The 27695-nt window shown below is 49.9% G+C and overlaps 1 protein-coding gene and 1 long non-coding RNA gene across 7 annotated transcripts in view; one reads left to right on the forward strand and one right to left on the reverse strand.

Annotated features, from left to right (window-relative positions):
* LOC118382110 (AT-rich interactive domain-containing protein 4B-like) overlaps window positions 1-27695 on the forward strand; it is a 269423-nt gene that overhangs the window by 147906 nt on the left and 93822 nt on the right. For 4 of the 6 annotated variants that reach the window (XM_052477441.1, XM_052477442.1, XM_052477443.1 and 1 more), the window contains one exon: window positions 881-2629. The exons of the other annotated variants lie outside the window; for them this stretch is intronic. In XM_052477441.1, coding sequence (XP_052333401.1) covers window positions 881-2628 — 1748 coding nt within the window. In that variant the 3' untranslated portion in view covers window position 2629. Of the gene's footprint in view, window positions 1-880; window positions 2630-27695 lie in introns of those variants that run through there. 6 annotated transcript variants of the gene reach the window in all.
* On the reverse strand, window positions 17852-23566 carry LOC127911278 (uncharacterized). The gene is made up of 9 exons (XR_008077690.1): window positions 23527-23566; window positions 23111-23374; window positions 21177-21373; window positions 20966-21065; window positions 20845-20919; window positions 20428-20502; window positions 19972-20096; window positions 19886-19910; window positions 17852-19093 (listed from the first exon to the last, which is right to left on the reverse strand). It is a non-coding gene; the product is annotated as an uncharacterized LOC127911278 (long non-coding RNA).

The raw sequence follows: 27695 nt of genomic DNA on the forward strand, positions 1-27695 counted from the left end.
AAATAGTTGTTTGGAATGAAAAAGAGTTAATCCATTAATAGATTAGGAATGTATTTAATTCCAAACAACTCTGTTTCAAGTCTCCTTGACTGACTGCTAGTATATATAGTATGTGATATGAAAACCAAACAGCTCTGTTTCAAGTCTCCTAGACTGACTGCTAGTATATATAGTATGTGATATGAAAACCAAACAGCTCTGTTTCAAGTCTCCTAGACTGACTCCTAGTATAGTATGTGATATGAAAACCAAACAGCTCTGTTTCAAGTCTCCTAGACTGACTGCTAGGATAGTATGTGATATGAAAACCAAACAGCTCTGTTTCAAGTCTCCTAGACTGACTCCTAGTATAGTATGTGATATGAAAACCAAACAGCTCTGTTTCAAGTCTCCTAGACTGACTGCTAGGATAGTATGTGATATGAAAACCAAACAGCTCTGTTTCAAGTCTCCTAGACTGACTGCTAGTATAGTATGTGATATGAAAACCAAACAGCTCTGTTTCAAGTCTCCTAGACTGACTGCTAGTATATATAGTATGTGATATGAAAACCAAACAGCTCTGTTTCAAGTCTCCTAGACTGACTGCTAGTATAGTATGTGATATGAAAACCAAACAGCTCTGTTTCAAGTCTCCTAGACTGACTGCTAGTATATAGTATGTGATATGAAAACCAAACAGCTCTGTTTCAAGTCTCCTAGACTGACTGCTAGTATATATAGTATGTGATATGAAAACCAAACAGCTCTGTTTCAAGTCTCCTAGACTGACTGCTAGGATAGTATGTGATATGAAAACCAAACAGCTCTGTTTCAAGTCTCCTAGACTGACTCCTAGTATAGTATGTGATATGAAATCCATGTTGTTGTTTCCTTTCAGCCTCAGATAGTTCAACAGATGACATTGATCACCAGGATGAGGAGGGTGATTGTGAAGACGAAGATGACCGTCCAGGGGGGCGCTGCGGTCTCAGAAAGGGGGGTACCCCAGAACATCTCAGAAAGGGGGGTACCCCAGAACATCTCAGAAAGGGGGGTACCCCAGAACATGTCAGAAAGGGGGGTACCCCAGAACATCTCAGAAAGGGGGGTACCCCAGAACATGTCAGAAAGGGGGGTACCCCAGAACATCTCAGAAAGGGGGGTACCCCAGAACATCTCAGAAAGGGGGGTACCCCAGAACATGTCAGAAAGGGGGGTACCCCAGAACATCTCAGAAAGGGGGGTACCCCAGAACATCTCAGAAAGGGGGTTCCGCCCGAACCACCTCACGCATTAGACCACTGGGAGGGTGCCACCTTTACCGATGTCCCCAAAACCCGATTGATCGCAGGAAATGGCCAAGAACCAATCAACAAAGATGCCCCGGAGGCGGTGAAATGGCGAAGCCAACCAGTGTTTGAGGGTGAGAGGGAGGGGCCGGGTAGCTCTGCCTCGAGGAAGAGGAAGTCAGAGGGAGCAACCCGGGAGCGGTCGGAACGCACCCCTAAAGGACCCCCGTCCGAAACCAAGCTCCCCACCCGGAGCATCAGGAACGCTGACTGGCTGTCGAGAGACCCCAGGAAGGCCAGGGAGAGAGGAGGAGGAGGAGGAGGGCCAGGGGAGGAGAGAGGAGGAGGAAGAGGGCCAGGGGAGGAGAGAGGAGGAGGAAGGCCAGGGGAGGAGAGAGGCGGACCAGCAGGAGGAGGCTCTTCTAGTAGCAGCTCTGACGATGAGGGAGGAGCACCACCTCCCACTGATCCCAACCAATCAGAGACCAACCGAGAGAGAGAGCAACCCAGTTCCTGTCCAAAATCCAAACGTTCCCCCTCCAAGAAGTACAACGGCATGAAGGACAAGACCGACAAAAGAGGCGGGAGTGGCAGTGGCGCCCGCCCTGCGGGATTCTGGGATATTCCTGAGAAGAGGGTCAAGATGGCTGCTACAGCGGATGAGCGGGAGAGGAAGGTGGGTGGGGGGCGCACCAAGGGCCAGAAGGATGTGTGGTCCAGTATTCAGGCCCAGTGGCCCAAGAAGACCCTGAAGGAGCTGTTCTCTGACTCCGACACAGAGGCTGCTAACTCCCCTCCTCCTCCTGGAACGGCGCAGTCCTTCTCATCAGGCCTGGAGGAGAGGGAGAGCAAGGGGGAGCGGAACGGGGATGGAGACGAGGCAGGAGGAGGCCCGGAGAGGGAGGACCCTGTGACCTCAGAGGAGAACCAGGAGAAGGAGAGGAGGAGTGAGCAGGAGGAGTTACCCCCCAGCGGCTCTAACTCAGTACTCAACACCCCTCCTACAACCCCAGAGTCCCCCTCCATGGAGGGTATTAGTAGTGGAGCCATTGCGCAAAGCTCTGGAACTGGTTCAAACTGGACTCAGCCTTCCTCTCCTCCCCTCTCCACAGGGACCCCTACACTGTGTAAAACCCCCTCCTCTGACCCCCTGACTCCAGGATACCCCAACCCCCTGACTCCAGGATACCCCAACCCCCTGACTCCAGGACACCCCAACCCCCTGACTCTGGGGTTGACTCCAGGACACCCCAACCCCCTGACCCCAGGACACCCCAACCCCCTGACCCCAAGACACCCCAACCCCCTGACCCCAGGACACCCCAACCCCCTGACTCCAGGACACCCCAACCCCTGATCCTGGGGTTGACTCCAGGACAACCCAACCCCTGACCCCAGGACACCCCAACCCCTAACTCCAGGACACCCCCCCAACACCCCAACCCCCTGACCCCAGGACACCCCAACCCCCAGGACAACCCAACCCCCTGACTCCAGGACACCCCAACCCCCTGATTCTGGGGTTGACCCAAGGACACCCCAACCCTCTAACTCCAGGACACCCTAACCTTCTGACCCCAGGACACCCCAACCCCCTGACCCTAGGACACCCCAACCCCCTGACCCCAGGACACCCCAACCCCCTGACTCCAGGACACCCCAACCCCCTGATCCTGGGGTTGACTCCAGGACAACCCAACCCCCTGACCCCAGGACACCCCAACCCCCTAACTCCAGGACACCCCAACCCCCTGACCCCAGGACACCCCAACCCCCTGACTCCAGGACACCCCAACCCCCTAACTCCAGGACACCCCAACCCCCTGACTCCAGGACACCCCAACCCCCTGATTCTGGGGTTGACCCAAGGACACCCCAACCCTCTAACTCCAGGACACCCTAACCTTCTGACCCCAGGACACCCCAACCCCCTGACCCTAGGACACCCCAACCCTCTAACTCCAGGACACCCCAACCCCCTGACCCTAGGACACCCCAACCCTCTAACTCCAGGACACCCCAACCCCTGACTCCAGGACACCCCAACCCCTGACTCTGGGGGTTGACCCCAGGACACCCCAACCCCCTGACCCCAGGACACCCCAACCCCCTAACTCCAGGACACCCCAACCCCCTGACCCCAGGACACCCCAACCCCCTGACTCCAGGACACCCCAACCCCTGACTCTGGGGTTGACCCCAGGACACCCCAACCCCCTGACCCCAGGACACCCCAACCCCTGACTCCAGGACACCCCAACCCACTGACTCTGGGGTTGACCCCAGGACACCCCAACCCTCTAACTCCAGGACACCCCAACCCCCTGACCCCAGGACACCCCAACCCCCTGACTCCAGGACACCCCAACCCACTGACTCTGGGGTTGACCCCAGGACACCCCAACCCCCTGACCCCAGGACACCCCAAACCCCTTCCGGGTCACAGTGAGACACAAAGCAGTACGGTGGAGGTGGAGAGTCTGGACCAGGAATTACCCCCAGGTAAGCAGTCTGGGAGGGGAGCTGCAGGACCAGGACTTACCTCCAGGTAAGGGGGTGGGGTGGCAGGTTGCCTAGTTCAGGGGTCTACACTATGGACACAGTCGATATACAGTGGAGCACATTGTTTTCCTCACAAATGGGGAAAACAATGAAAACGCTCTGGCACCGTTTCGTTCCTCACGGAGACGTGGGATGGTTCCTAACACGCTCCGACACCATTTTGTTCCTCGTGGAGACGTGGGATGGTTCCTAACACGCTCCGACACCATTTTGTTCCTCGCGGAGACGTGGGGGTGGTTCCTAACACGCTCCGACACCATTTTGTTCCTCACGGAGACGTGGGGTGGTTCCTAACACGCTCCGACACTGTTTTGTTCCTCGCGGAGACGTGGGGTGGTTCCTAACACGCTCCGACACCATTTTGTTCCTCGCGGAGACGTGGGGGTGGTTCCTAACACGCTCCGACACTGTTTTGTTCCTCGCGGAGACGTGGGGGTGGTTCCTAACACGCTCCGACACTGTTTTGTTCCTCGCGGAGACGTGGGGGTGGTTCCTAACACGCTCCGACACCGTTTTGTTCCTCGCGGAGACGTGGGGGTGGTTCCTAACACGCTCCGACACTGTTTTGTTCCTCGCGGAGACGTGGGGGTGGTTCCTAACACGCTCCGACACTGTTTTGTTCCTCGCGGAGACGTGGGGGTGGTTCCTAACACGCTCCGACACCGTTTCGTTCCTCGCGGAGACAACATTTTAGCCTGATTAGAATTCCCCCCTTTTTTGGAGTAATAACTACCGCTACACGGTTAAAAACAGCTGGTAGCCTTTTCTCTATTTTAGCTGTTATGGGAGTGAATACATTGAAGCAGCATGTTAAACTGGAATAATGTTGTAGGTTACACTGGCAAGTAGGCTAAGAATATTTGCCAGGGCAAATGATTTATAAATCTTATTATTTCACATGGGGGAGATGTGGGAAGCTAAAAAGGCAAGCTAGCTAGCAAGCTGCTGGTGGACCAACAAACAGCCAACTGGCAGACACAAAACACGGTCATGTAAATCAAACCTAACCTTTCATTACATGTAGGCCAAACTATTATTTAAATATGCAATTGGTTTTCTTTCAAATTAGTTTACAGTGGTGATCTTTTCAACGTGATACATCTTTGCCTACCTCAAATAGGATACAACAACAGGAAATGCTCTATCACGTTGCTATTTGAAAGTCAAGAAATGCATGGACCCATGTCATGTTACCGAAAGGTTTCCCCTTCTCCAGAAACTCTATAGCCAAGCACAAACTCGTATGTTGATCAATGTGAAGAGGTCTGTACTACTACTGCTCCACTGTTCTACCTAGTCATTATTTGTACCCACCTGGTGTCCTAAGTCTATTAGTCCCTGATTAGAGGGGAAGAATGAAAACCAGCAGTGGAACTGGCTTGAGGGATAAATTTGAGATGCCTAGTGTTTAGAGAAGCAGGCGAGCAACTGGATGGTTGCCGGTTCGAATCCCATGTCCAACTGCACTAACATCTCCAAGGAAATGTGTGTGTGTGTGTGTTCATATATATCGGAGGGCCATTGTACAGCAGAATACACATTTCCGTCTCATATGGATCAGTAAAGGCTTCTTGTTCAGCCCAGGAGCAACACCATGTGGGGGAAGGATCACCCTCCTCCCAGAGTAAAGCCTTGTTCAGCCCAGGAGCAACACCATGTGGGGGAAGGATCACCCTCCTCCCAGAGTAAAGCCTTGTTCAGCCCAGGAGCAACACCATGTGGGGGAAGGATCACCCTCCTCCCAGAGTAAAGCCTTGTTCAGCCCAGGAGCAACACCATGTGGGGGAAGGATCCCCCTCCTCCCAGAGTAAAGCCTTGTTCAGCCCAGGAGCAACACCATGTGGGGGAAGGATCCCCCTCCTCCCAGAGTAAAGCCTTGTTCAGCCCAGGAGCAACACCATGTGGGGGAAGGATCACCCTCCTCCCAGAGTAAAGCCTTGTTCAGACCAGGAGCAACACCATGTGGGGGAAGGATCACCCTCCTCCCAGAGTAAAGCCTTGTTCAGCCCAGGAGCAACACCATGTGGGGAAGGATCCCCTCCTCCCAGAGTAAAGGCCTTGTTCAGCCCAGGAGCAACACCATTTCCTCCCAGAGTAAAGCCTTTAGCCCAGGAGCAACACCATTTCATTTAAAGCCTTGTTCAGCCCAGGAGCAACACCATGTGGGGAAGGATCCCCCTCCTCCCAGGTAAAGCCTTGTTCAGCCCAGGAGCAACACCATGTGGGGAAGGATCACCCTCCTCCCAGAGTAAAGCTTTGTTCAGCCCAGGAGCAACACCATGTGGGGAAGGATCACCCTCCTCCCAGAGTAAAGCCTTGTTCAGACCAGAGCAACACCATGAAGGATCCCCCTCCTCCCAGAGTAAAGTCTTGTTCAGCCCAGGAGTCAATGTGGGGAAGGATCACCTCCTCAGAGTAAAGCCTTGTTCAAAAAACACCATGGGGGAAGGATCCCCCTCCTCCCAGAGTAAAGCTATTCAGCCCAGGAGCAATGTGGGGAAGGATCAAGAGTAAAGCATGTTCAGCCCAGGAGCAACACCATGGGGAAGGATCAATACAGAGTAAAGCCTTTCAGCCCAGAGCAACACCATGTGGGGAAGGATCACCCTCCTCCCAGAGTAAAGCCTTGTTCAGCCCAGGAGCAACACCATGTGGGGAAGGATCCCCTCCTCCCAGAGTAAAGCCTAAAAACAGTATAAAAACAGTATGGGAATGAGTGGGGAAGGATCACCCTTCCCAGATAAAGCCTATGTACAGCCCAGGAGCAACACCATGGGGAGAAGGATCCCCTCCTCCCAGAGTAAAGCCTGATGTTTGACCAGGAGCAACACCATGTGGGGAGATCCCCCTCCTCCCAAAAGTCTCCCAGGAGCAACACCATGTGGGGAAGGATCACCCTCCTCCCAGAGTAAAGCCTTGTTCAGCCCAGGAGCAACACCATGTGGGTGAAGGATCCCCTCCTCCCAGAGTAAAGCCTTGTTCAGCCCAGGAGCAACACCATGTGGGGGAAGGATCACCCTCCTCCCAGAGTAAAAGCTTCTTGTTCAGACCAGGAGCAACACCATGTGGGGGAAGGATCACCCTCCTCCCAGAGTAAATGCCTTGTTCAGCCCAGGAGCAACACCATGTGGGGGAAGGATCCCCTCCTCCCAGAGTAAAGGCTTCTTGTTCAGCCCAGGAGCAACACCATGTGGGGAAGGATCCCCTCCTCCCAGAGTAAAGCCTTGTTCAGCCCAGGAGCAACACCATGTGGGGAAGGATCCCCTCCTCCCAGAGTAAAGCCTTGTTCAGCCCAGGAGCAACACCATGTGGGGAAGGATCACCTCCTCCCAGAGTAAAGCCTTGTTCAGCCCAGGGCAACACCATGTGGGGGAAGGATCACCCTCCTCCCAGAGTAAAGCCAGTTCAGCCCAGGAGCTGAGAAGGAAGGCGGAGCTTTCAGACCAGGAGCAACACCATGGAAGGATCCCCCTCCTCCCAGAGTAAAGCCTGACCAGGAGCAACACAGTGGGGGAAGGATCACCCTCCTCCCAGAGTAAAGCCTTGTTCAGCCCAGAGCAACACCATGCCGGATCACCCTCCTCCCAGAGTAAAAGCTTCTTGTTCAGACCAGGAGCAACACCATGTGGGGGAAGGATCACCTCCTCCCAGAGTAAAGGCTTCTTGTTCAGCCCAGGAGCAACACCATGTGGGGAAGGATCACCCTGAGTAGAGTGTTGCCCAGGAGCAACATTTTGGGGAAGGATCACCCTCCTCCCAGAGTAAAGCCTTGTTCAGGAGGAGTCAGTTTTCACTAGAGTAAAGCCTTGTTCAGCCCAGGAGCAACACCATGTGGGGAAGGATCACTTTAAAGCCTTGTTCAGCCCAGGAGCAAACCACTGTGGGGAAGGATTTGATTTTTGATTGGAGATGTTTGATAAAGCCTTGTTCAGCCCAGGAGCAACACCATGGGGGAAGGATCCCCCTCCTCCCAGAGTAAATGCTTCTTGTTCAGCCCAGGAGCAACACCATGTGGGGAAGGATCACCTCCTCCCAGAGTAAAGCCTTATAGCCCAGGTCCACATATCACCCTCCTCCCAGAGTAAAGCCTTGTTCAGCCCAACCATCCATTTGGGAGGGATGATGCCTAGTTCAGACCAGGAGCAACACCATGTGGGGAAGGATCACCCTCCTCCCAGAGTAAAGCCTGAAAGGAGCATGCATTTGGGGAAGGATCCCCCTCCTCCCAGAGTAAAGCCTTGTTCAGACCAGAGCAGTTGGGGAAGGATCCCCCTCCTCCCAAGGAAGCCTGTTCAGCCCAGGCAACACCATGTGGGGGGAAGGATCCCCTCCTCCCAGAGTAAAGCCTTGTTCAGCCCAGGAGCACACCATGTGGGGAAGGATCCCCCTCCTCCCAGAGTAAAGCCTTGTTCAGACCAGGAGCAACACCATGTTGGGGAAGGATCCCCTCCTCCCAGAGTAAAGCCTTGTTCAGACCAGGAGCAACACCATGTGGGGAAGGATCCCCTCCTCCCAGAGTAAAGCCTTGTTCAGCCCAGAGCAACACCATGTGGGGAAGGATCACCCTCCTCCCAGAGTAAAGCCTTGTTCAGACCAGGAGCAACACCATGTGGGGAACCCCCTCCTCCCAGAGTAAAGCCTTGTTCAGACCAGGAGCAACAACATGTGGGGAAGACCCCCTCCTCCCAGAGGCCTTGTTCAGCCCAGGAGCAACATGCCCCCTCCTCCCAGAGAAAGCCTTTGACAGGAGCAACACCATGAACCCCCTCCTCCCAGAGTAAAGCCTTGTTCAGACCAGGAGCAAATGTGGGGAAGGATCCCCTCCTCCCAGAGTAAAGCCTTGTTCAGACCAGGAGCAACACCATGTGGGGGAAGGATCCCCTCCTCCCAGAGTAAAGCCTTGTTCAGCCCAGGAGCAACACCATGTGGGGGAAGGATCACCCTCCTCCCAGAGTAAAGCCTTGTTCAGACCAGGAGCAACACCATGTGGGGAAGGATCCCCTCCTCCCAGAGTAAAGCCTTGTTCAGACCAGGAGCAACACCATGTGGGGAAGGATCACCCTCCTCCCAGAGTAAAGCCTTGTTCAGACCAGGAGCAACACCATGTGGGGAAGGATCACCCTCCTCCCAGAGTAAAGCCTTGTTCAGCCCAGGAGCAACACCATGTGGGGGAAGGATCACCCTCCTCCCAGAGTAAAGCCTTGTTCAGCCCAGGAGCAACACCATGTGGGGAAGGATCACCCTCCTCCCAGAGTAAAGCCTTGTTCAGCCCAGGAGCAACACCATGTGGGGAAGGATCCCCCCCTCCCAGAGTAAAGCCTTGTTCAGCCAGGAGCAACACCATGTGGGGGAAGGATCCCCTCCTCCCAGAGTAAAGCCTTGTTCAGACCAGGAGCAACACCATGTGGGGAAGGATCCCCCTCCTCCCAGAGTAAAGCCTTGTTCAGCCCAGGAGCAACACCATGTGGGAGAAGGATCCCCCTCCTCCCAGAGTAAAGCCTTGTTCAGACCAGGAGCAACACCATGTGGGGGAAGGATCCCCCTCCTCCCAGAGTAAAGCCTTGTTCAGCCCAGGAGCAACACCATGTGGGGGAAGGATCACCCTCCTCCCAGAGTAAAGCCTTGTTCAGACCAGGAGCAACACCATGTGGGGGAAGGATCCCCCTCCTCCCAGAGTAAAGCCTTGTTCAGCCCAGGAGCAACACCATGTGGGGGAAGGATCCCCCTCCTCCCAGAGTAAAGCCTTGTTCAGCCCAGGAGCAACACCATGTGGGGGAAGGATCCCCCTCCTCCCAGAGTAAAGCCTTGTTCAGACCAGGAGCAACACCATGTGGGGGAAGGATCACCCTCCTCCCAGAGTAAAGCCTTGTTCAGCCCAGGAGCAACACCATGTGGGGAAGGATCCCCCTCCTCCCAGAGTAAAGCCTTGTTCAGACCAGGAGCAACACCATGTGGAGAAGGATACTGAGGATTTATTCTCCATCCATACCTACTTCGTGTAATGAAATGGTTTGAAGTTACCGGAGTCCTTGGCAGTTCAGATAAATGACTCTTACCAGGGCTCTACAGAGACACTATTTTACTTGTCTATATACGCCTATATATTTTGCTGTGAAACCAGTGCACCTGGAAAATGAAGGATTCTTGCTTGATTACCTCAAAAATTTTGCTCCAGAATTTTTTTGAGCCTACATTTTAGACCAGATCACCTGTATTTAACCAGGTAGACACCAGATCACCTTTATTTAACCAGGTAGACCAGATCACCTTTATTTAACTAGGTAGACCCGATCACCTTTATTTAACCAGGTAGACCAGATCACCTTTATTTAACCAGGTAGACCAGATCACCTTTATTTAACCAGGTAGACCAGATCACTTTTATTTAACCAGGTAGACCAGATCACCTTTATTTAACCAGGTAGACCAGATCACCTTTATTTAACCAGGTAGACCAGATCACCTTTATTTAACCAGGTAGACCAGATCACCTTTATTTAACCAGGTAGACCAGATCACCTTTATTTAACCAGGTAGACCAGATCACCTTTATTTAACCAGGTAGACCAGATCACCTTTATTTAACCAGGTAGACCAGATCACCTTTATTTAACCAGGTAGACCAGATCACCTTTATTTAACCAGGTAGACCAGATCACTTTTATTTAACCAGGTAGACCAGATCACCTTTATTTAACCAGGTAGACCAGTTCACCTTTATTTAACCAGGTAGACCAGATCACCTTTATTTAACCAGGTAGACCAGATCACCTTTATTTAACCAGGTAGACCAGATCACCTTTATTTAACCAGGTAGACCAGATCACCTTTATTTAACCAGGTAGACCAGATCACCTTTATTTAACCAGGTAGACCAGATCACCTTTATTTAACCAGGTAGACCAGATCACCTTTATTTAACCAGGTAGACCAGATCACCTTTATTTAACCAGGTAGACCAGATCACCTTTATTTAACCAGGTAGACCAGATCACCTTTATTTAACCAGGTAGACACCAGATCACCTTTATTTAACCAGGTAGACCAGATCACCTTTATTTAACCAGGTAGACCAGATCACCTTTATTTAACCAGGTAGACCAGATCACCTTTATTTAACCAGGTAGACCAGATCACCTTTATTTAACCAGGTAGACCAGATCACCTTTATTTAACCAGGTAGACCAGATCACCTTTATTTAACCAGGTAGGCAAGTTGAGAACAAGTTCTCATTTACAACAGCGACCTGGCCAAGATAAAGCAAAGCAGTTTGACACATACAACAACACAGAGTTACACGTGGAGTAAAACAAACATATAGTCGATAATACAGTAGAACAATAAGTCTATATACAATGTGAGCAAATTTACATTTACATTTAAGTCATTTAGCAGACGCTCTTATCCAGAGCGACTTACAAATTGGTGCATACACCTTATGACATCCAGTGGAACAGCCACTTACAATAGTGCATCTAAATCTTTTTAGGGGGTGAGAAGGATTACTTACCCTATCCTAGGTATTCCTTGAAGAGGTGGGGTTTCAGGTGTCTCCGGAAGGTGGTGATTGACTCCGCTGTCCTGGCGTCGTGAGGGAGTTTGTTCCACCATTGGGGGCCAGAGCAGCGAACAGTTTTGACTGGGCTGAGCGGGAACTGTACTTCCTCAGTGGTAGGGAGGCGAGCAGGCCAGAGGTGGATGAACGCAGTGCCCTTGTTTGGGTGTAACCTGATCAGAGCCTGGAGGTACTGAGGTGCCGTCCCCTCACAGCTCCGTAGGCAAGCACCATGGTCTTGTAGCGGATGCGAGCTTCAACTGGAAGCCAGTGGAGAGAGCGGAGGAGCGGGGTGACGTGAGAGAACTTGGGAAGGTTGAACACCAAATGAGGTGAGAAGGGAGGTGAAGGCAAAAAAAGGCCATGGTGGCGAAGTAAATACAATATAGCAAAAAACACTGGAATGGTAGATTTGCAGTGGAAGAATGTGCAAAGTAGAGATAGAAATAATGGGGTTGCAAAGGAGCAAAATAAATACAGTAGGGGAAGAGGTAGTTGATTGGGCTAAATTATAGATGGGCTATGTACAGGTGCTGTAATCTGTGAGTTGCTGGGACAGCTGAGATAAGGGGGACTTTACCAAGCAGGGTCTTGTAGATGACCTGGAGCCAGTGGGTTTGGCGACGAGTATGAAGAGAGAGCCAGCCAACGAGAGCGTACAGGTCGCAGTGGTGGGTAGTATATGGGGCTTTGGTGACAAAACAGATGGCACTGTGATAATAAATTGGATGCAATCTGAGTAGGGTATTGGAGGCTATTTTGTAAATGACATCGCCGAAGTCAAGGATCGGTAGGTTGGTCAGTTTTACACGGGTATGCTTGGCAGCATGAGTGAAGGATGCTTTGTTGCGAAATTCTTGCAAATTCTAGATTTAACTTTGGATTGAAGATGTTTGATGTGAGTCTGGAAGGAGAGTTTACAGTCTAACCAAACACCCAGGTATTTGTAGTTGTCCACATATTCTAAGTCTGAACCGTCCACAGTAGTGATGTTGGATGGGCGGGCAGGTGCAGGCATGCGATCGGTTGAAGAGCATGCATGTAATTTTACTTGTATTTAAGAGCAATTGGACGCCACAGAAGGAGAGTTGTATGGCATTGAAGCTCGTCTGGAGTGTTGTTAACACAGTGTCCAAAGAAGGGCCAGAATGGTGTCGTCTGCGTAGAGGTGGATCAGAGACTCACTAGCAGCAAGAGCGACATCATTGATGTATACAGAGAAGAGAGTCGGTCCAAGAATTGAACCCTGTGGCAACCCCATAGAGACTGACAGAGGCCCGGACAACAGGACCTCCAATTTGACACACTGAACTCTATCAGAGAAGTAGTTGGTGAACCAGGCGAGCAATCATTTGAGAAACCAAGGCTATTGAGTCTGCCGATGAGGATGTGGTGATTGACAGAGTCGAAAGCCTTGGCCAGATCGATGAAAACGGCTGCACAGTATTGTTTCTTATCGATGGCGGTTAAGATATAATTTAGGACCTTGAGCGTGGCTGAGGTGCACCCATGACCAGCTCTGAAACCAGATTGCATAGCGGAGAAGGTATGGTGGGATTCGAAATGGTCGGTAATCTGTTTGTTGACTTGGCTTTCCAAGACCTTAGAAAGGCAGGGTAGAATAGATATAGGTATGTAGCAGTTTGGGTCAAGAGTGTCCCCCCCTTTGAAGAGGGGGATGACCGCAGCTGCTTTCCAATCTTTGGGAATCTTAGAAGAAACAAAAGAGGTTGAACAGGCTAGTAATAGGGGTTTCAACAATTGCGGCGGATAATTTTAGAAAGAAAGGGTCCAGATTGTCTAGCCCGACTGATTTGTAGGGGTCCAGATTTTGCAGCTCTTTCAGAACATCAGTTGACTGGATTTGGAAGAAGGATAAATGGGGAAGGCTTGGGCGAGTTGCTGTGGGGGGCAGTGTTGTTGACCGGGGTAGGGGTAGCCAGGTGGAAAGCATGGCCAGCTGTAGAAAAATGCTTATTGAAATTCTCAATTTTAGTGGATTTATCGGTGGTGACAGTGTTTCCTATCCTCAGTACAGTGGGCAGCTGGGAGGAGGTGTTCTTATTCTCCATGGACTTTACACAGTCCCAGAACTTTTTGGAGTTTGTGTTGCAGGAAGCAAATTTCTGCTTGAAAAAGCTAGCCTTGGCTTTTCTAACTGCCTGTGTATATTGGTTTCTAGCTTCCCTGAAAAGTTGCATATCATGGGGTCTGTTCCATGCTAATGCAGAACATCGTAGGATGTTTTTGTGTTGGTTAACTTCTTGGCGCATCCATCCCGTTAGCGGGATCATTTTCGTCAACATCCGCTGAATTGCAGAGCGCCAAATTCAAATTAAATTACTACAAATATTTAATTTTCATGAAATCACAAGTGCAAGAGAGTTCGATAAAGATTATTTTTATATCCAAAAACCTCCATTTGGTTGGTACGTTTTGTTCAGAAATCCACAGGCTCGTGCAGGTCATGAACGGCAGACGAAAATTCCAAATAGTGTCTGTAAAGTTCGTAAAAACATGTTAAACGTTTTTTATAATCAATCCTCAGGTTGTTTTTACAATAAATAATCGATAATATTTCAACCGGACTGTAGCTTTTTCAATAGGAGAGAGAGAGAGCTGTTGCGCATGCAAAACTCTGCTGGCACCCAGCCATCCACTGACGCGATGTAATCATTATCGCTCATTTTTCAGAATAAAAGCGTAAAACTTTGTCTAAAGACTGTTCACACCATGTGGAAGCCACAGGGAAAGGAAACTGATTGATATCCCTTTAAATGGAGGGAAGGCATGCAATGGAACAGGGGGATTCGTTTCGCCTGCAATATCAGTTCTTTTATACCCACAGACAATATTTTGACAGTTTTGGAAACTTTAGAGTGTTTTCTATCCTAATCTGCCAATTATATGCATATTCTAGATTCTGGGCCTGAGAAATAGGCAGTTTCATTTTGGTACATTTGGGTACTGCCCCCTACACTCAACAGGTTAAGAAGCTAAAATTACATTTAATCTTTTCACAAATAGTTTCATATTTAAACATTTAAAATTGCACAACAATTCCATGCAATTTGCACACACACAATATGATCTCAGATATGAAATTGTACATATTGACTGACCTTCATGTCTTAAAGTAATGATGGATTGTTGTTTCTCTTTGCTTATTTGAGATGTTCTTGCAATAATATGGACTTGGTATTTTACCAAATAGGGCTTTCTTCTGTATACCACCCCTACCTTGTCACAACAACTGATTGGCTCAAATGCATTAAGAAACCAGTAATAACCATCAACTATAATAGTTAAGTTAAAATTAAAAGGTTAATATAGCATTCCCAAGGGAGCCAGGGCCGACGGAAAATGTTATGCTATTTACCACTGTTGATTCCCAGCTGTCAGAGCAGCTCACTGCCCCTGTACATAGCCCATCTGTAAATAAACCATCCCCATAATGTTATTTATTTTGCTCCTTTGCACCCCAGTATCTCTACTTGCAAACTCATCTTCTGCAAATCTATCACTCCAGTGTTTAATAGCTATTTCGCCACTATGGCCTATTTATTGCCTTACCTCCCTTATCTTATACCCTACCACATTTGCACACCCTGTACTGTATATAGATTTTTTTCTACTGTATGTTTGTTTATTCCACGTGTAACTCTGTGTTGTTGTTTGTGTCCAACTGCTTTGCTTTATCTTGGCCAGGCTGCAGTTGCAAATGAGAACTTGTTCTCAACTGGCCTACCTGGTTAAATAAAGGTGTTCTCAACTAGCCTACCTGGTTAAATAAAGGTGTTCTCAACTAGCCTACCTGGTTAAATAAAGGTGTTCTCAACTAGCCTACCTGGTTAAATAAAGGAGTTCTCAACTAGCCTACCTGGTTAAATAAAGGTGTTCTCAACTAGCCTACCTGGTTAAATAAAGGTGTTCTCAACTAGCCTACCTGGTTAAATAAAGGTGTTCTCAACTAGCCTACCTGGTTAAATAAAGGTGTTCTCAACTAGCCTACCTGGTTAAATAAAGGTGTTCTCAACTAGCCTACCTGGTTAAATAAAGGTGTTCTCAACTAGCCTACCTGGTTAAATAAAGGTGTTCTCAACTGGCCTACCTAGTTAAATAAAGGTGTTCTCAACTAGCCTACCTGGTTAAATAAAGGTGTTCTCAACTAGCCTACCTGGTTAAATAAAGGTGTTCTCAACTAGCCTACCTGGTTAAATAAAGGTGTTCTCAACTAGCCTACCTGGTTAAATAAAGGTGTTCTCAACTAGCCTACCTGGTTAAATAAAGGTGTTCTCAACTAGCCTACCTGGTTAAATAAAGGTGTTCTCAACTAGCCTACCTGGTTAAATAAAGGTGTTCTCAACTAGCCTACCTGGTTCAATAAAGGTGTTCTCAACTAGCCTACCTGGTTAAATAAAGGTGTTCTCAACTGGCCTACCTAGTTAAATAAAGGTGTTCTCAACTAGCCTACCTGGTTAAATAAAGGTGAAATAAAATAAATAGAATTTTGAAGAATCTCATATTTTGATTTGTTTAACACTTTTTTTGGTTACTACATGATTCCATGTGTTATTTCATAGTTGATGTCTATTATTCTACAAAGTAGAAAACCGTACAAATAAAATAAAAACCTGTAATGAGTAGGTGAAATTTGACTAGTGTTGTATATTCAGACCATTTCCCTTTTTCCACATTTTGTTGCTAAAATGGATTAAATACAAATAAAATTGTCCACAGATCTGCGGAGGGTACCAAAAATATATATGCAGCATTGGAGGTTCCCAAGAACATAGTGGTCTCCATCATTCTTAAAAATGTAAGACGTTTGGAACCACCAAGACTCTTCCTAGAGCTGGCCACCCGGCCAAACTGACCAATCAGGGGAGAAGGGCCTTGGTCAGGGAGGTGACCAAGAACCCGATGGTCGTTCAGACAGAGCTCCAGAGTTCCTCTGTGGTGATTGGAGAACCTTCCAGAAGGATAACCATCTCTGCAGCACTCCACCAATCAAGCCTTGATCGTGGAGTGGCTAGACGGATGCCTCTCAGTAAAAGGCACATGACAGCCTGCTTGGAATTTGGCAAAAGGCACCTAGAGGACTCAGACCATGAGAAACAAGCTTCTCTTCTCTGATGAAACCAAGATTGAACTCATTGGCCTGAATACCAAGCATCACATCTGGAGGAGACCTGACACCATCCCTACAGTGAAGCATGGTGGTGACAGCATCATGCTGTGGAGATGTTTTTTTAGCAGCAGGGACTGGCAGACTGGTCAGGATCGAGGGAAAGATGAACGGAGCAGTACAGAGAGATCCTTGATGAAAATCTGCCTCAGAGCACTCAGGACCTCAGACTGGGGCGAAGGTTCACCATCCAACAGGACGATGACCCTAAGCACACAGCCAAGACAACACAGGAGTGGCTTCGGGTCAAGTCTATGAGTGTCCTTGAGTGGACCAGCCAGAGGACTTGAACCCAGTCGAACATTTTATTATTAATACATTTGTTTTCGCTTTGTCATTATGGGGTAGTGTGTGTAGATCATTTTTTTTCTCAATTTAATCAATTTTAGAATAAGGCTACTGTTACAAAATGTGGGGGCTGAATACTTTCCAGATGCACACACACACCTACCTTCAAATTAGTCAATTCGGCAATTTCAACCACACCCGTTACTGACAGGTGTATAACATCGAGCACACAGCCATGCAATCTCCATAGACAAACATTGGCTGTAAAATGGCCTTACTGAAGAGCCCAGTGTCTTTCAAATGTGGCACCATCATAGGATGCCACAAGTCAGTTTGTCAAATCTTGGCCCTGCTAGAGTTGCCCCGGTCAACTATAAGTGCTGTTATTAAGTGAAAGTGTAGGAGCATCAACGGCTCAGCTGTGAAGTGGTAGGCCACACAAGGTCACAGAATGACGAGTGCTGAAGTGTATACAACACTCACTACAGAGTTCCAAACTGCCCCTGGAAGCAACGTCGCCACGAACTGTTCGTCGGGAGAAAATGGGTTTCAAGAGAATCTAAAGGCTATTTCCTTATTAGTACCGCAATAAAATATACCCCATAAATCTAGCTGTGTTAAAACACTGTTAGAGCTGGTTAGGCCTAAACACTAAACAGCACGGGCAGTTAGAAGTGGCAGCTGTGTGTGTGTGTGTGTGTGTGTGTGTGTGTGTGTGTGTGTGTGTGTGTGTGTGTGTGTGTGTGTGTGTGTGTGTGTGTGTGTGTGTGTGTGTGTGTGTGTGTGTGTGTGTGTGATCAGTGTGTGTGTGTGTATAGACAAATGAGAGCAATGGCCTGGCTTTGATCAAACATTTTAGCAAGCACAGATTTTTACAGCCCGCAATGCCTAAGATGCTTCATTTTAAGTGTCTGTGTGTGTGTGTTTGTTTGTGTGTCTCTCTCCTCTGTTTGTGTGTGTGTGTGTGTTTGTGTGTCTCTCCGCACACAAGCCTAAGATCAGCATGCGCAATGCCAAGCATCTGCTGTAAAGCTCACCGCCTTTGAACTCTGGAGCAGTGGAAATTAATCGCGTTTCACTATCTGGCAGTCCGACAGACAAATCTGGATTTGGCAGATGCCAGGAACACGCTACCTGCCTCATGGCATAGTGCCAACTGTAAAGTTTGGTGGAGGAGGAATAATGGCGGGGCAGTTTTTCATGGTTCGGGCCCCTTAGTTCCAGTGAAGGGAAATCTTAATGCTGCCGCTTACAATGACATTCTAGATGATTCTGTGCTTCCACCTTTGTGGAAATAGTTTGGTGAAGGCCCTTTCCGGTTTCAGCATGACAATGCCCACAAAGAACAAATGCCCCGTGCACAAATGCTGGCCTGCACAGAGCCCTGATCTCAACCCCATCAAACACCCTTGGGATGAATTGGAACACAGACTGTGAGCCAGGCCTAATCGCCCAACATCAGTGCCTGACCTCAACCCCATCAAACACTTTTGGGATGAATTTGAACACCGACTGCGAGCCAGGCCTAATCGCCCAACATCAGTGCCTGACCTCCTTACTCTTGTGGCTGAATGGAAGCAAGTTCCTGCAGCAACGTTCCAACATCTAATGGAACTCCTTCCCAGAAGAGAGGAGGCTGTTATAGCAGCAAAAGGGGGGACCAACTCCATGTTAATGCCCATGATTTTGGAATGAGATGTTCAACAAGCAGGTGCCCAGATACTTTTGGTCATGTAGTGTATTTATACTTAAAAAAAATAAAATGCAACAGTTTAAAAGAGTTACATGTTACTTCCCATTTCGCTCCATTTAAGAAAAGTTTTGCAACAAAAATCGGCGTAATGAATACGCCCCAGGCGAGCCAGCACAAGGGAGAGAGAGGGAGCAGGCAGAACCGTACGCATATGTCTTGGTCATCTGTCTTGCAAATTCACCAGTTAGCCTAAAGTTCACCACTTCCTTTGGTATTATTTAAATGACAACTTTCCCCAGGCCTTTATAGCCTGTTATCTAGTTAAGCTACAACACAGAAAATATGTTTTGTGATTTTAATGTGAATTTTTCTTAACGTTAAGGATCCAAATGTTGATTAAAAGTTCACAGTTAAAGTGAGAGAAAGCTGAGCAGACATCGAGTACTCTAGTTCCTCTTTCCATTTTAGTTTGGAGATGTTTGACAGGCTTTGTTTACACACTTTCACTCCGTCTCCGTGTCCTTCCCGTCTTCACCTTCCCGTGTCCTTCCCGTGTCCTTCCCGTGTCCTTCCCGTGTCCTTCCCGTGTCCTTCCCGTCTTCACCTTCCCGTGTCCTTCTCGTCTTCACCTTCCCGTGTCCTTCCGTGTCCTTCCCGTGTCCTTCTCGTCTTCACCTTCCCGTGTCCTTCTCGTCTTCACCTTCCCGTGTCCTTCCCGTCTTCACCTTCCCGTGTCCTTCCCATGTCCTTCCCTGTCTTCACCTTCCCGTGTCCTTCCCGTGTCCTTCTCGTCTTCACCTTCCCGTGTCCTTCTCGTCTTCACCTTCCCGTGTCCTTCCCGTCTTCACCTTCCCGTGTCCTTCCCGTCGTCTTCACCTTCCCGTGTCCTTCCCGTCTTCACCTTCCTTCCCGTCTTCACCTTCCCGTGTCCTTCTCGTCTTCACCTTCCCGTGTCCTTCCCATCTTCACCTTCCCGTGTCCTTCCCGTCTTCACCTTCCCGTGTCCTTCCCGTCTTCACCTTCCCGTGTCCTTCCCGTCTTCACCTTCCCGTGTCCTTCCTTCCCTTCCCGTGTCCTCTTCACCTTCCCGTGTCCTTCCCGTCTTCACCTTCCCGTGTCCTTCCCGTCTTCACCTTCCCGTGTCCTTCCCGTCTTCACCTTCCCGTGTCCTTCCCTTCTTCACCTTCCCGTGTCCTTCCGTCTTCACCTTCCCGTGTCCTTCCCATCTTCACCTTCCCTTCACCTTCCCGTGTCCTTCCCCTTCCCGTGTCTTCACCTTCCCGTGTCCTTCCCCTCTTTCACCTTCCCGTGTCCTTCTCGTCTTCACCTTCCCGTGTCCTTCTCGTCTTCACCTTCCCGTGTCCTTCTCGTCTTTCACCTTCCCGTGTCCTTCCCGTGTCCTTCCGTCTTCACCTTCCCGTGTCCTTCCCGTCTTCACCTTCCCGTGTCCTTCTCGTCTTCACCTTCCCGTGTCCTTCCCGTCTTCACCTTCCCGTGTCCTTCTCGTCTTCACCTTCCCGTGTCCTTCCCGTCTTCACCTTCCCGTGTCCTTCCCTTCCCCGTGTCCTTCCCGTCTTCACCTTCCCGTGTCCTTCTCGTCTTCACCTTCCCGTGTCCTTCTCGTCTTCACCTTCCCGTGTCCTTCTCGTCTTCACCTTCCCGTGTCCTTCCCGTGTCCTTCTCCTCTTCACCTTCCCGTGTCCTTCCCGTCTTCACCTTCCCGTGTCCTTCCCTTCACCTTCCGTGTCCTCTCTTCACCTTCCCGTGTCCTTCCCGTCTTCACCTTCCCGTGTCCTTCCCGTGTCTTCACCTTCCCGTGTCCTTCCCGTCTTCACCTTCCCTTCCGTGTCCTTCCCGTGTCGTCTTCACCTTCCCGTGTCCTTCCCGTCTTCACCTTCCCGTGTCCTTCCCGTCTTCACCTTCCCGTGTCCTTCCCATCTTCACCTTCCCGTGTCCTTCCCGTGTCCTTCCCGTGTCCTTCCCGTCTTCACCTTCCCGTGTCCTTCCCGTCTTCACCTTCCCGTGTCCTTCTCGTCTTCACCTTCCCGTGTCCTTCTCGTCTTCACCTTCCCGTGTCCTTCTCGTCTTCACCTTCCCGTGTCCTTCCCGTCTTCACCTTCCCGTGTCCTTCCATCTTCACCTTCCCGTCTTCACCTTCCCTTCCCGTGTCCTTCCCGTCTTCACCTTCCCGTGTCCTTCCTTCGTCTTCACCTTCCCGTGTCCTTCTCGTCTTCACCTTCCCGTGTCCTTCTCATCTTCACCTTCCCGTGTCCTTCTCGTCTTCACCTTCCCGTGTCCTTCTCGTCTTCACCTTCCCGTGTCCTTCCCGTCTTCACCTTCCCGTGTCCTTCCCATCTTCACCTTCCCGTGTCCTTCCCTTCACCTTCCGTGTCCTTCTCGTCTTCACCTTCCCGTGTCCTTCCCGTCTTCACCTTCCCGTGTCCTTCCCATCTTCACCTTCCCGTGTCCTTCTCGTCTTCACCTTCCCGTGTCCTTCCCATCTTCACCTTCCCGTGTCCTTCCCACCTTTCCGTGTCCTTGTCCTTCCCGTGTCCTTCCCATCTTCACCTTCCCGTGTTCTTCCCGTCTTCACCTTCCCGTGTCCTTCCCGTCTTCACCTTCCCGTGTCCTTCTCGTCTTCACCTTCCCGTGTCCTTCCCGTCTTCACCTTCCCGTGTCCTTCCCGTCTTCACCTTCCCGTGTCCTTCCCGTCTTCACCTTCCCGTGTCCTTCCCGTCTTCACCTTCCCGTGTCCTTCCCGTGTCCTTCCCGTCTTCACCTTCCCGTGTCCTTCCCGTGTCCTTCCCGTCTTCACCTTCCCGTGTCCTTCCCGTCTTCACCTTCCCGTGTCCTTCCCGTCTCACCTTCCCGTCTTCACCTTCCCTTCCCGTGTCCTTCCCGTCTTCACCTTCCCGTGTCCTTCCCGTGTCCTTTCCCTTCCCGTGTCTTCCGTGTTCCCGTGTCCTTCCCGTGTCCTTCCCGTGTTCACCTTCCCGTGTCCTTCCCGTCTTCACCTTCCCGTGTCCTTCCCCTGTCCTTCCCGTCTTCACCTTCCCTTCCGTGTCCTTCCCATCTTCACCTTCCCGTGTCCTTCCCGTCTTCACCTTCCCGTGTCCTTCCCTTGTCCTTCCCGTCTTCACCTTCCCGTGTCCTTCCCATCTTCACCTTCCCGTGTCCTTCCCTGTCTTCACCTTCCCGTGTCCTTCCCTTCCCCTGTCCTTCCTGTCTTCACCTTCCCGTGTTCTTCCCATCTTCACCTTCCCGTGTCCTTCTCGTCTTCACCTTCCCGTGTCCTTCCCATCTTCACCTTCCCGTGTCCTTCTCGTCTTCACCTTCCCGTGTCCTTCCCACCTCTTCACCTTCCCGTGTCCTTCTCGTCTTCACCTTCCCGTGTCCTTCCCGTCTTCACCTTCCCGTGTCCTTCCTGTGTCCTTCCCTTCCTTCCCGTCTTCACCTTCCCGTGTCACCTTCCCGTGTCCTTCCCGTCTTCACCTTCCCGTGTCCTTCCCGTCTTCACCTTCCCCCATCTTCACCTTCCCGTGTCCTTCCCTTCCCGTCTTCACCTTCCCGTGTCCTTCCCGTCTTCACCTTCCCGTGTCCTTCCCGTCTTCACCTTCCCGTGTCCTTCCCGTCTTCACCTTCCCGTGTCCTTCTTCACCTTCCCGTTTCACCTTCCCGTGTCCTTCCCGTCTTCACCTTCCCGTCTTCACCTTCCCGTGTCCTTCCTGTCTTCACCTTCCCGTGTCCTTCCGTGTCCTTCCCGTCTTCACCTTCCCGTGTCCTTCCCGTGTCCTTCCCTTTCCGTGTCTTCACCTTCACCTTCCCGTGTCCTTCCGTCTTCACCTTCCCGTTTCACCTTCCCGTCTTCACCTTCCCGTGTCCTTCCGTCTTCACCTTCCCGTGTCTTCTTCCCGTGTCCTTCTCGTCTTCACCTTCCCGTGTCCTTCTGTCGTCTTCACCTTCCCCCGTGTCCTTCCCGTGTCCTTCTCGTCTTCACCTTCCCGTGTCCTTCCGTCTTCACCTTCCCGTGTCCTTCCCGTCTTCACCTTCCCGTGTCCTTCCCGTCTTCACCTTCCCGTGTCCTTCCCGTGTCCTTCCCGTCTTCACCTTCCCGTGTCCTTCACCGTCTTCACCTTCCCGTGTCCTTCCCGTCTTCACCTTCCCGTGTCCTTCCCGTCCTTCCCGTGTCCTTCCCCTTCCCGTGTCCTTCCCGTGTCCTTCTGTCCTTCCGTCTTCACCTTCCCGTGTCCTTCCCGTCTTCACCTTCCCGTGTCCTTCCCGTCTTCACCTTCCCGTGTCTTCACCTTCCCTTCACCTTCCGTGTCCTTCCCGTGTCCTTCCCGTGTCCTTCCCGTCTTCACCTTCCCGTGTCCTTCTCGTCTTCACCTTCCCGTGTCCTTCTCGTCTTCACCTTCCCGTGTCCTTCCCGTCTTCACCTTCCCGTGTCCTTCTCGTCTTCACCTTCCCGTGTCCTTCCCGTCTTCACCTTCCCGTGTCCTTCCCGTCTTCACCTTCCCGTGTCTTCACCTTCCCGTGTCCTTCTCGTCTTCACCTTCCCGTGTCCTTCCCGTCTTCACCTTCCCGTGTCCTTCTCGTCTTCACCTTCCCGTGTCCTTCTCGTCTTCACCTTCCCGTGTCCTTCCCGTCTTCACCTTCCCGTGTCCTTCCCGTCTTCACCTTCCCGTGTCCTTCTCGTCTTCACCTTCCCGTGTCCTTCCCGTCTTCACCTTCCCGTGTCCTTCCCGTCTTCACCTTCCCGTGTCCTTCCCGTCTTCACCTTCCCGTGTCCTTCTCGTCTTCACCTTCCCATCTTCACCTTCCCGTGTCCTTCACCTTCCCGTGTCCTTCCCGTCTTCACCTTCCCGTGTCCTTCCCGTCTTCACCTTCCCGTGTCCTTCCGTCTTCACCTTCCCGTGTCCTTCCCGTCTTCACCTTCCCGTGTCCTTCCCGTGTCCTTCCCATCTTCACCTTCCCGTGTCCTTCCCGTCTTCACCTTCCCGTGTCCTTCCCGTGTCCTTCCCTTCATCTTCACCTTCCCGTGTCCTTCCCGTCTTCACCTTCCCCCGTGTCCTTCCCGTCTTCACCTTCCCGTGTCCTTCCCGTGTCCTTCCCGTCTTCACCTTCCCGTGTCCTTCCCGTCTTCACCTTCCCGTGTCCTTCTCGTCTTCACCTTCCCGTGTCCTTCCCGTGTCCTTCCCGTCTTCACCTTCCCGTGTCCTTCCATTTCCCTTCCCGTCTTCACCTTCCGTCCTTCCCATCTTCACCTTCCCGTGTCTTCCCTTCCCGTGTCTTCACCTTCCCGTGTCCTTCTCGTCTTCTTCACCTTCCCGTGTCCTTCACCTTCCCGTGTCCTTCTTCCCTTCTTCACCTTCCCGTCTTCACCTTCCCGTGTTCCCTTCCCCTGTCCTTCCCGTCTTCACCTTCCCGTGTCCTTCCCGTCTTCACCTTCCCGTGTCCTTCTCGTCTTCACCTTCCCGTGTCCTTCTCGTCTTCACCTTCCCGTGTCCTTCCCGTGTCCTTCCCGTCTCCTCCTTCCCGTGTCCTTCCCGTCTCCTCCTTCCAGTGTCTGCCAGTCACAAGCGTCAGAAGGAACAGCAGGCAGGTGGAGTAGCAAAGAAACCCAAGCCAAACAGAAAGAGCTCAGTGCCTTCCAAGAAGAACAACAGGAAAACTGGTAAGGACGAGTATGATATCCCTGTCTTTGACAGCACCCACTAGGTACTGAGGAATCTGTCCCTCCTCTAGGGCAGCTGGCCCTTTTTTTCTAGCTAGGGAAGTCAGTTAATTACAAATGGGGAATACTTTTACAAAAGGCCTTCTGTGGGGACAGGGGCCTGGGATTACAAAATTTGAAAACAATATAAATATAGGACAAAACACACATCACAACAAGAGAGACAACACCACAAAAAGTGAGCAGTAAGACAACACAGCATGGTAACAACACAAAACATGGTACAAACATGATTGGGCACAGACAACAGCACAAAGGGCAAGAAGGTAGAGACAGCAATACATCACACAAAGCAGCCACAACTGTCAGTAAGAGTGTCCATGATTGAGTCTTTGAATGAAGTGAGCGACCAAGGGATGTGTGTGCAGAACGGGTGTTGTATGTGGAAGATAAGGGCGGCAGTAGGGAGCATTGGTGGCAAATCTGATGGCAGAATGGTAAAGAACATCTATCCACTCGAGAGCACCCTTACCTGCCAATCTATAAATTATATCTCTGTAATCTAGCATGGCTAGGATGGTCATCTGAATCAAGGTTAGTTTGGCAGCTGGGGTGAAAGAGGAGCGATTACAATAGAGAAAACCAAGTCTAGATTTAACTTTAGCCTGCAGCTTTGATATGTGCTGAGAGAAGGACAGTGCACCGTCTAGCCATACTCCCAAGTACTTGTATGAGGTGACTACCTCAAGCTCTTAACCCTCAGAGGTAGTAATCACACCTGTGGGGAGAGGGGCATTCTTCTTACCAAACCACATGACCTTTGTTTTGGAGGTGTTCAGAACAAGGTTAAGGGTAGAGAATGCTTGTTGGACACTAAGAAAGTTGTAGAGCATTTAACACAATATCCAGGGAAGGGCCAGCTGAGTTTTAGACTGTATCATCTGCATATAAATGGATGAGAGAGCGTCCTACTGCCTGAGCTATGTTGCTGTAAATTGAGAAGAGCGTGGGGCCTAGGATCGAGCCTTGGGGTACTCCCTTGGTGACAAGCAGTGGCTGACTTTATACACTGCACTCAGAGATGTAATTAGCAAACCAGGCCAAAGACCCCTCAGAGACACCAGTACTCCTTAGCCAGCCCACAAGAATGGAATGGTCTAACACAAACAGCGTTGACCAAGTCAATAAAAATAGCAGCACAACATCACTTAGAATCAAGGGCAATGGTGACATCATTGAGGACCTAAGGTTGCAGTGACATCCATAACCAGATTACATACCAGAGTGAACACTATAGACATCAAGAAAAGCAGTCCGTTGATTATTGATAAGTTTCTCCAAAACTTTTGATAAACAGGGCAAAAGAGAAATAGGCCTATAACAGTTAGGGTCAGCTTGATCTCCCCCTTTAAATAAAGAACAAACCGTGACTGTCTTCAAAGCAATGGGAAGCTCTCTAGAGAGGAGAAAAAGGTTGCAGATGAGTTTGCTGCCCCTATCGTCGCCAAGCCTAAAGGGTCTAAGCCATCTGACCAAGATGTTTTTTGGGGGTCAAGTTTAAGGAGCTCCTTTAGCACCTCGGACTCAGTGACTACCTACAGGGAGAAGCTGTGTAGCGGGGCAGGTGAAAAATAGGGAGAAGCGTCGGGGATGGTCACTTTAGAATGGGTGGGAGAAGAGGAAATGTTGGACGGGAAGGAGGCATGGCTGAGTCAATTTGGAATCCTGACTTTATGGTGGTGGTGATTAGAGCCATGTGCTTCTTGTCAGTAACAACCACATCAACATTAAGGGACATGGGCAGCTGTGAGTAGGAGGGTTTATTCTCCAGGTCTTTAGCCGTTTTCCAGAACTTCTTGGCGTTAGACCCACAGAGAGAGAACTGCTCCTTAAAGTCACTAACTTTGGCCATCCGGATAGCCTGAGTGCACTTATTTCTCATTTGCCTGAACGAGAACCAGTCAGCCTGAGTATACTTGTGCCGAGCCTGTTGCCAAATGCAATTCTTGAGGTGGAGTAACTCTGCAAGATCACGGTCGAACCAGGGACTGAACCTGTTTTTAATTCTCATTTTCTTTATGGGGGCTAACAATACCACTGACAATATAAAAAAATAAGGTCCAAGCGTCTTCGACAGAGGGGATGAAGCTGATTCTATACCATTTTACAGAGGCCAGTTCATGAAGGAAGGCTTGTTCAGTAAAGTTTTTTAGCAAGCGTCTATGACACATCAGGACAACTTGTTTCACTGAGCAGCCATTACGAACACAGGCTGTAAAACAGTAATCCCTAAGGTCATTACAGAAAACACCAGAACTGATAGCTATCCGGATCATTTGTGAGGATAACGTTGAGAAGAGTAGCCTTTTCTGGGTGTTGAGTCATACCTTGTGGGATTAGTAATAATCTGAGAAATATTTAGGGATTCCCATGGCTTTAGGACTTGGTCAGGTGGTTTAAGCATGTCCCAGTTTAGGTCACCTAGATGGACAAATCCAGACTTAGTGTAAGGGGCCAGGAGAGGGCTTAGGGCAGGTAGGGTACAGGCCGGTGCTGATGGAGGACGATAATATCCAGCAACATTCAACAAAGAGCAAAACTCAGCAAAAAATAAATATCCCTCTTTCAGGACCCTGTCTTTCAAAGATAATTAGTAAACATCCAAGTAACGTCACAGATCTTCATTGTAAAGGTCAGTCGTTAACTTCTTGCGTCGAGCCAACCCGGATCCGGGATCATGACTAGAGCCTCAAGCCCATTACCATAACGCAACGTTAACTATTCATGAAAATCGCAAATGAAATGAAATCAATATGCTAGCTCTCAAGCTTAGCCTTTTGTTAACAACACTGTCATCTCAAATTTTAAAAAATATGCTTCTCAACCATTGCAAACTAGCATTTAGCATTTAGCGTTAGCATTTAGCATTAGCATTAGCAGGCAACATTTTCACAAAAACCAGCAAAAACATTCAATAAATCATTTACCTTTGAAGAACTTTGGATGTTTTCAATGAGGAGACTCTCAGTTAGATAGCAAATGTTCAGTTTTCCTGAAAGATTATTTGTGCAGGAGAAATCGGTCGGTTTTCTGCGTCATGTTTGGCTACCAAAAAAAAAAGAAAATCATTCATCCAAACGCCAAACTTTCTTCCACATTAACTCCATAATATCGACTGAAACATGGTAAACGTTGTTTAGAATCAATCCTCAAGGTGTTTTTCACATATCTCTTCATGATATATCATTCCTGGAAGTCTCCTCTCTGTCTCAATCACATGGATGAATGCGAGCAGCTTGGAGATTACGCAACAATTTCAACAAAGGACACCGGGCGGACCCCTGGTAAATGTAGTATCTTATGGCCAATCTTCCAATGATATGCCTACAAATACGTCACAATGCTGCAGACAACTTGGAGAAACGATAGAAAGGGCAGGCTAATTCGTGGCGCTTTCACAGCC

The sequence above is a fragment of the Oncorhynchus keta genome, chromosome 24, assembly GCF_023373465.1.
Source record: "Oncorhynchus keta strain PuntledgeMale-10-30-2019 chromosome 24, Oket_V2, whole genome shotgun sequence".
Lineage (NCBI taxonomy): Eukaryota > Metazoa > Chordata > Actinopteri > Salmoniformes > Salmonidae > Oncorhynchus > Oncorhynchus keta.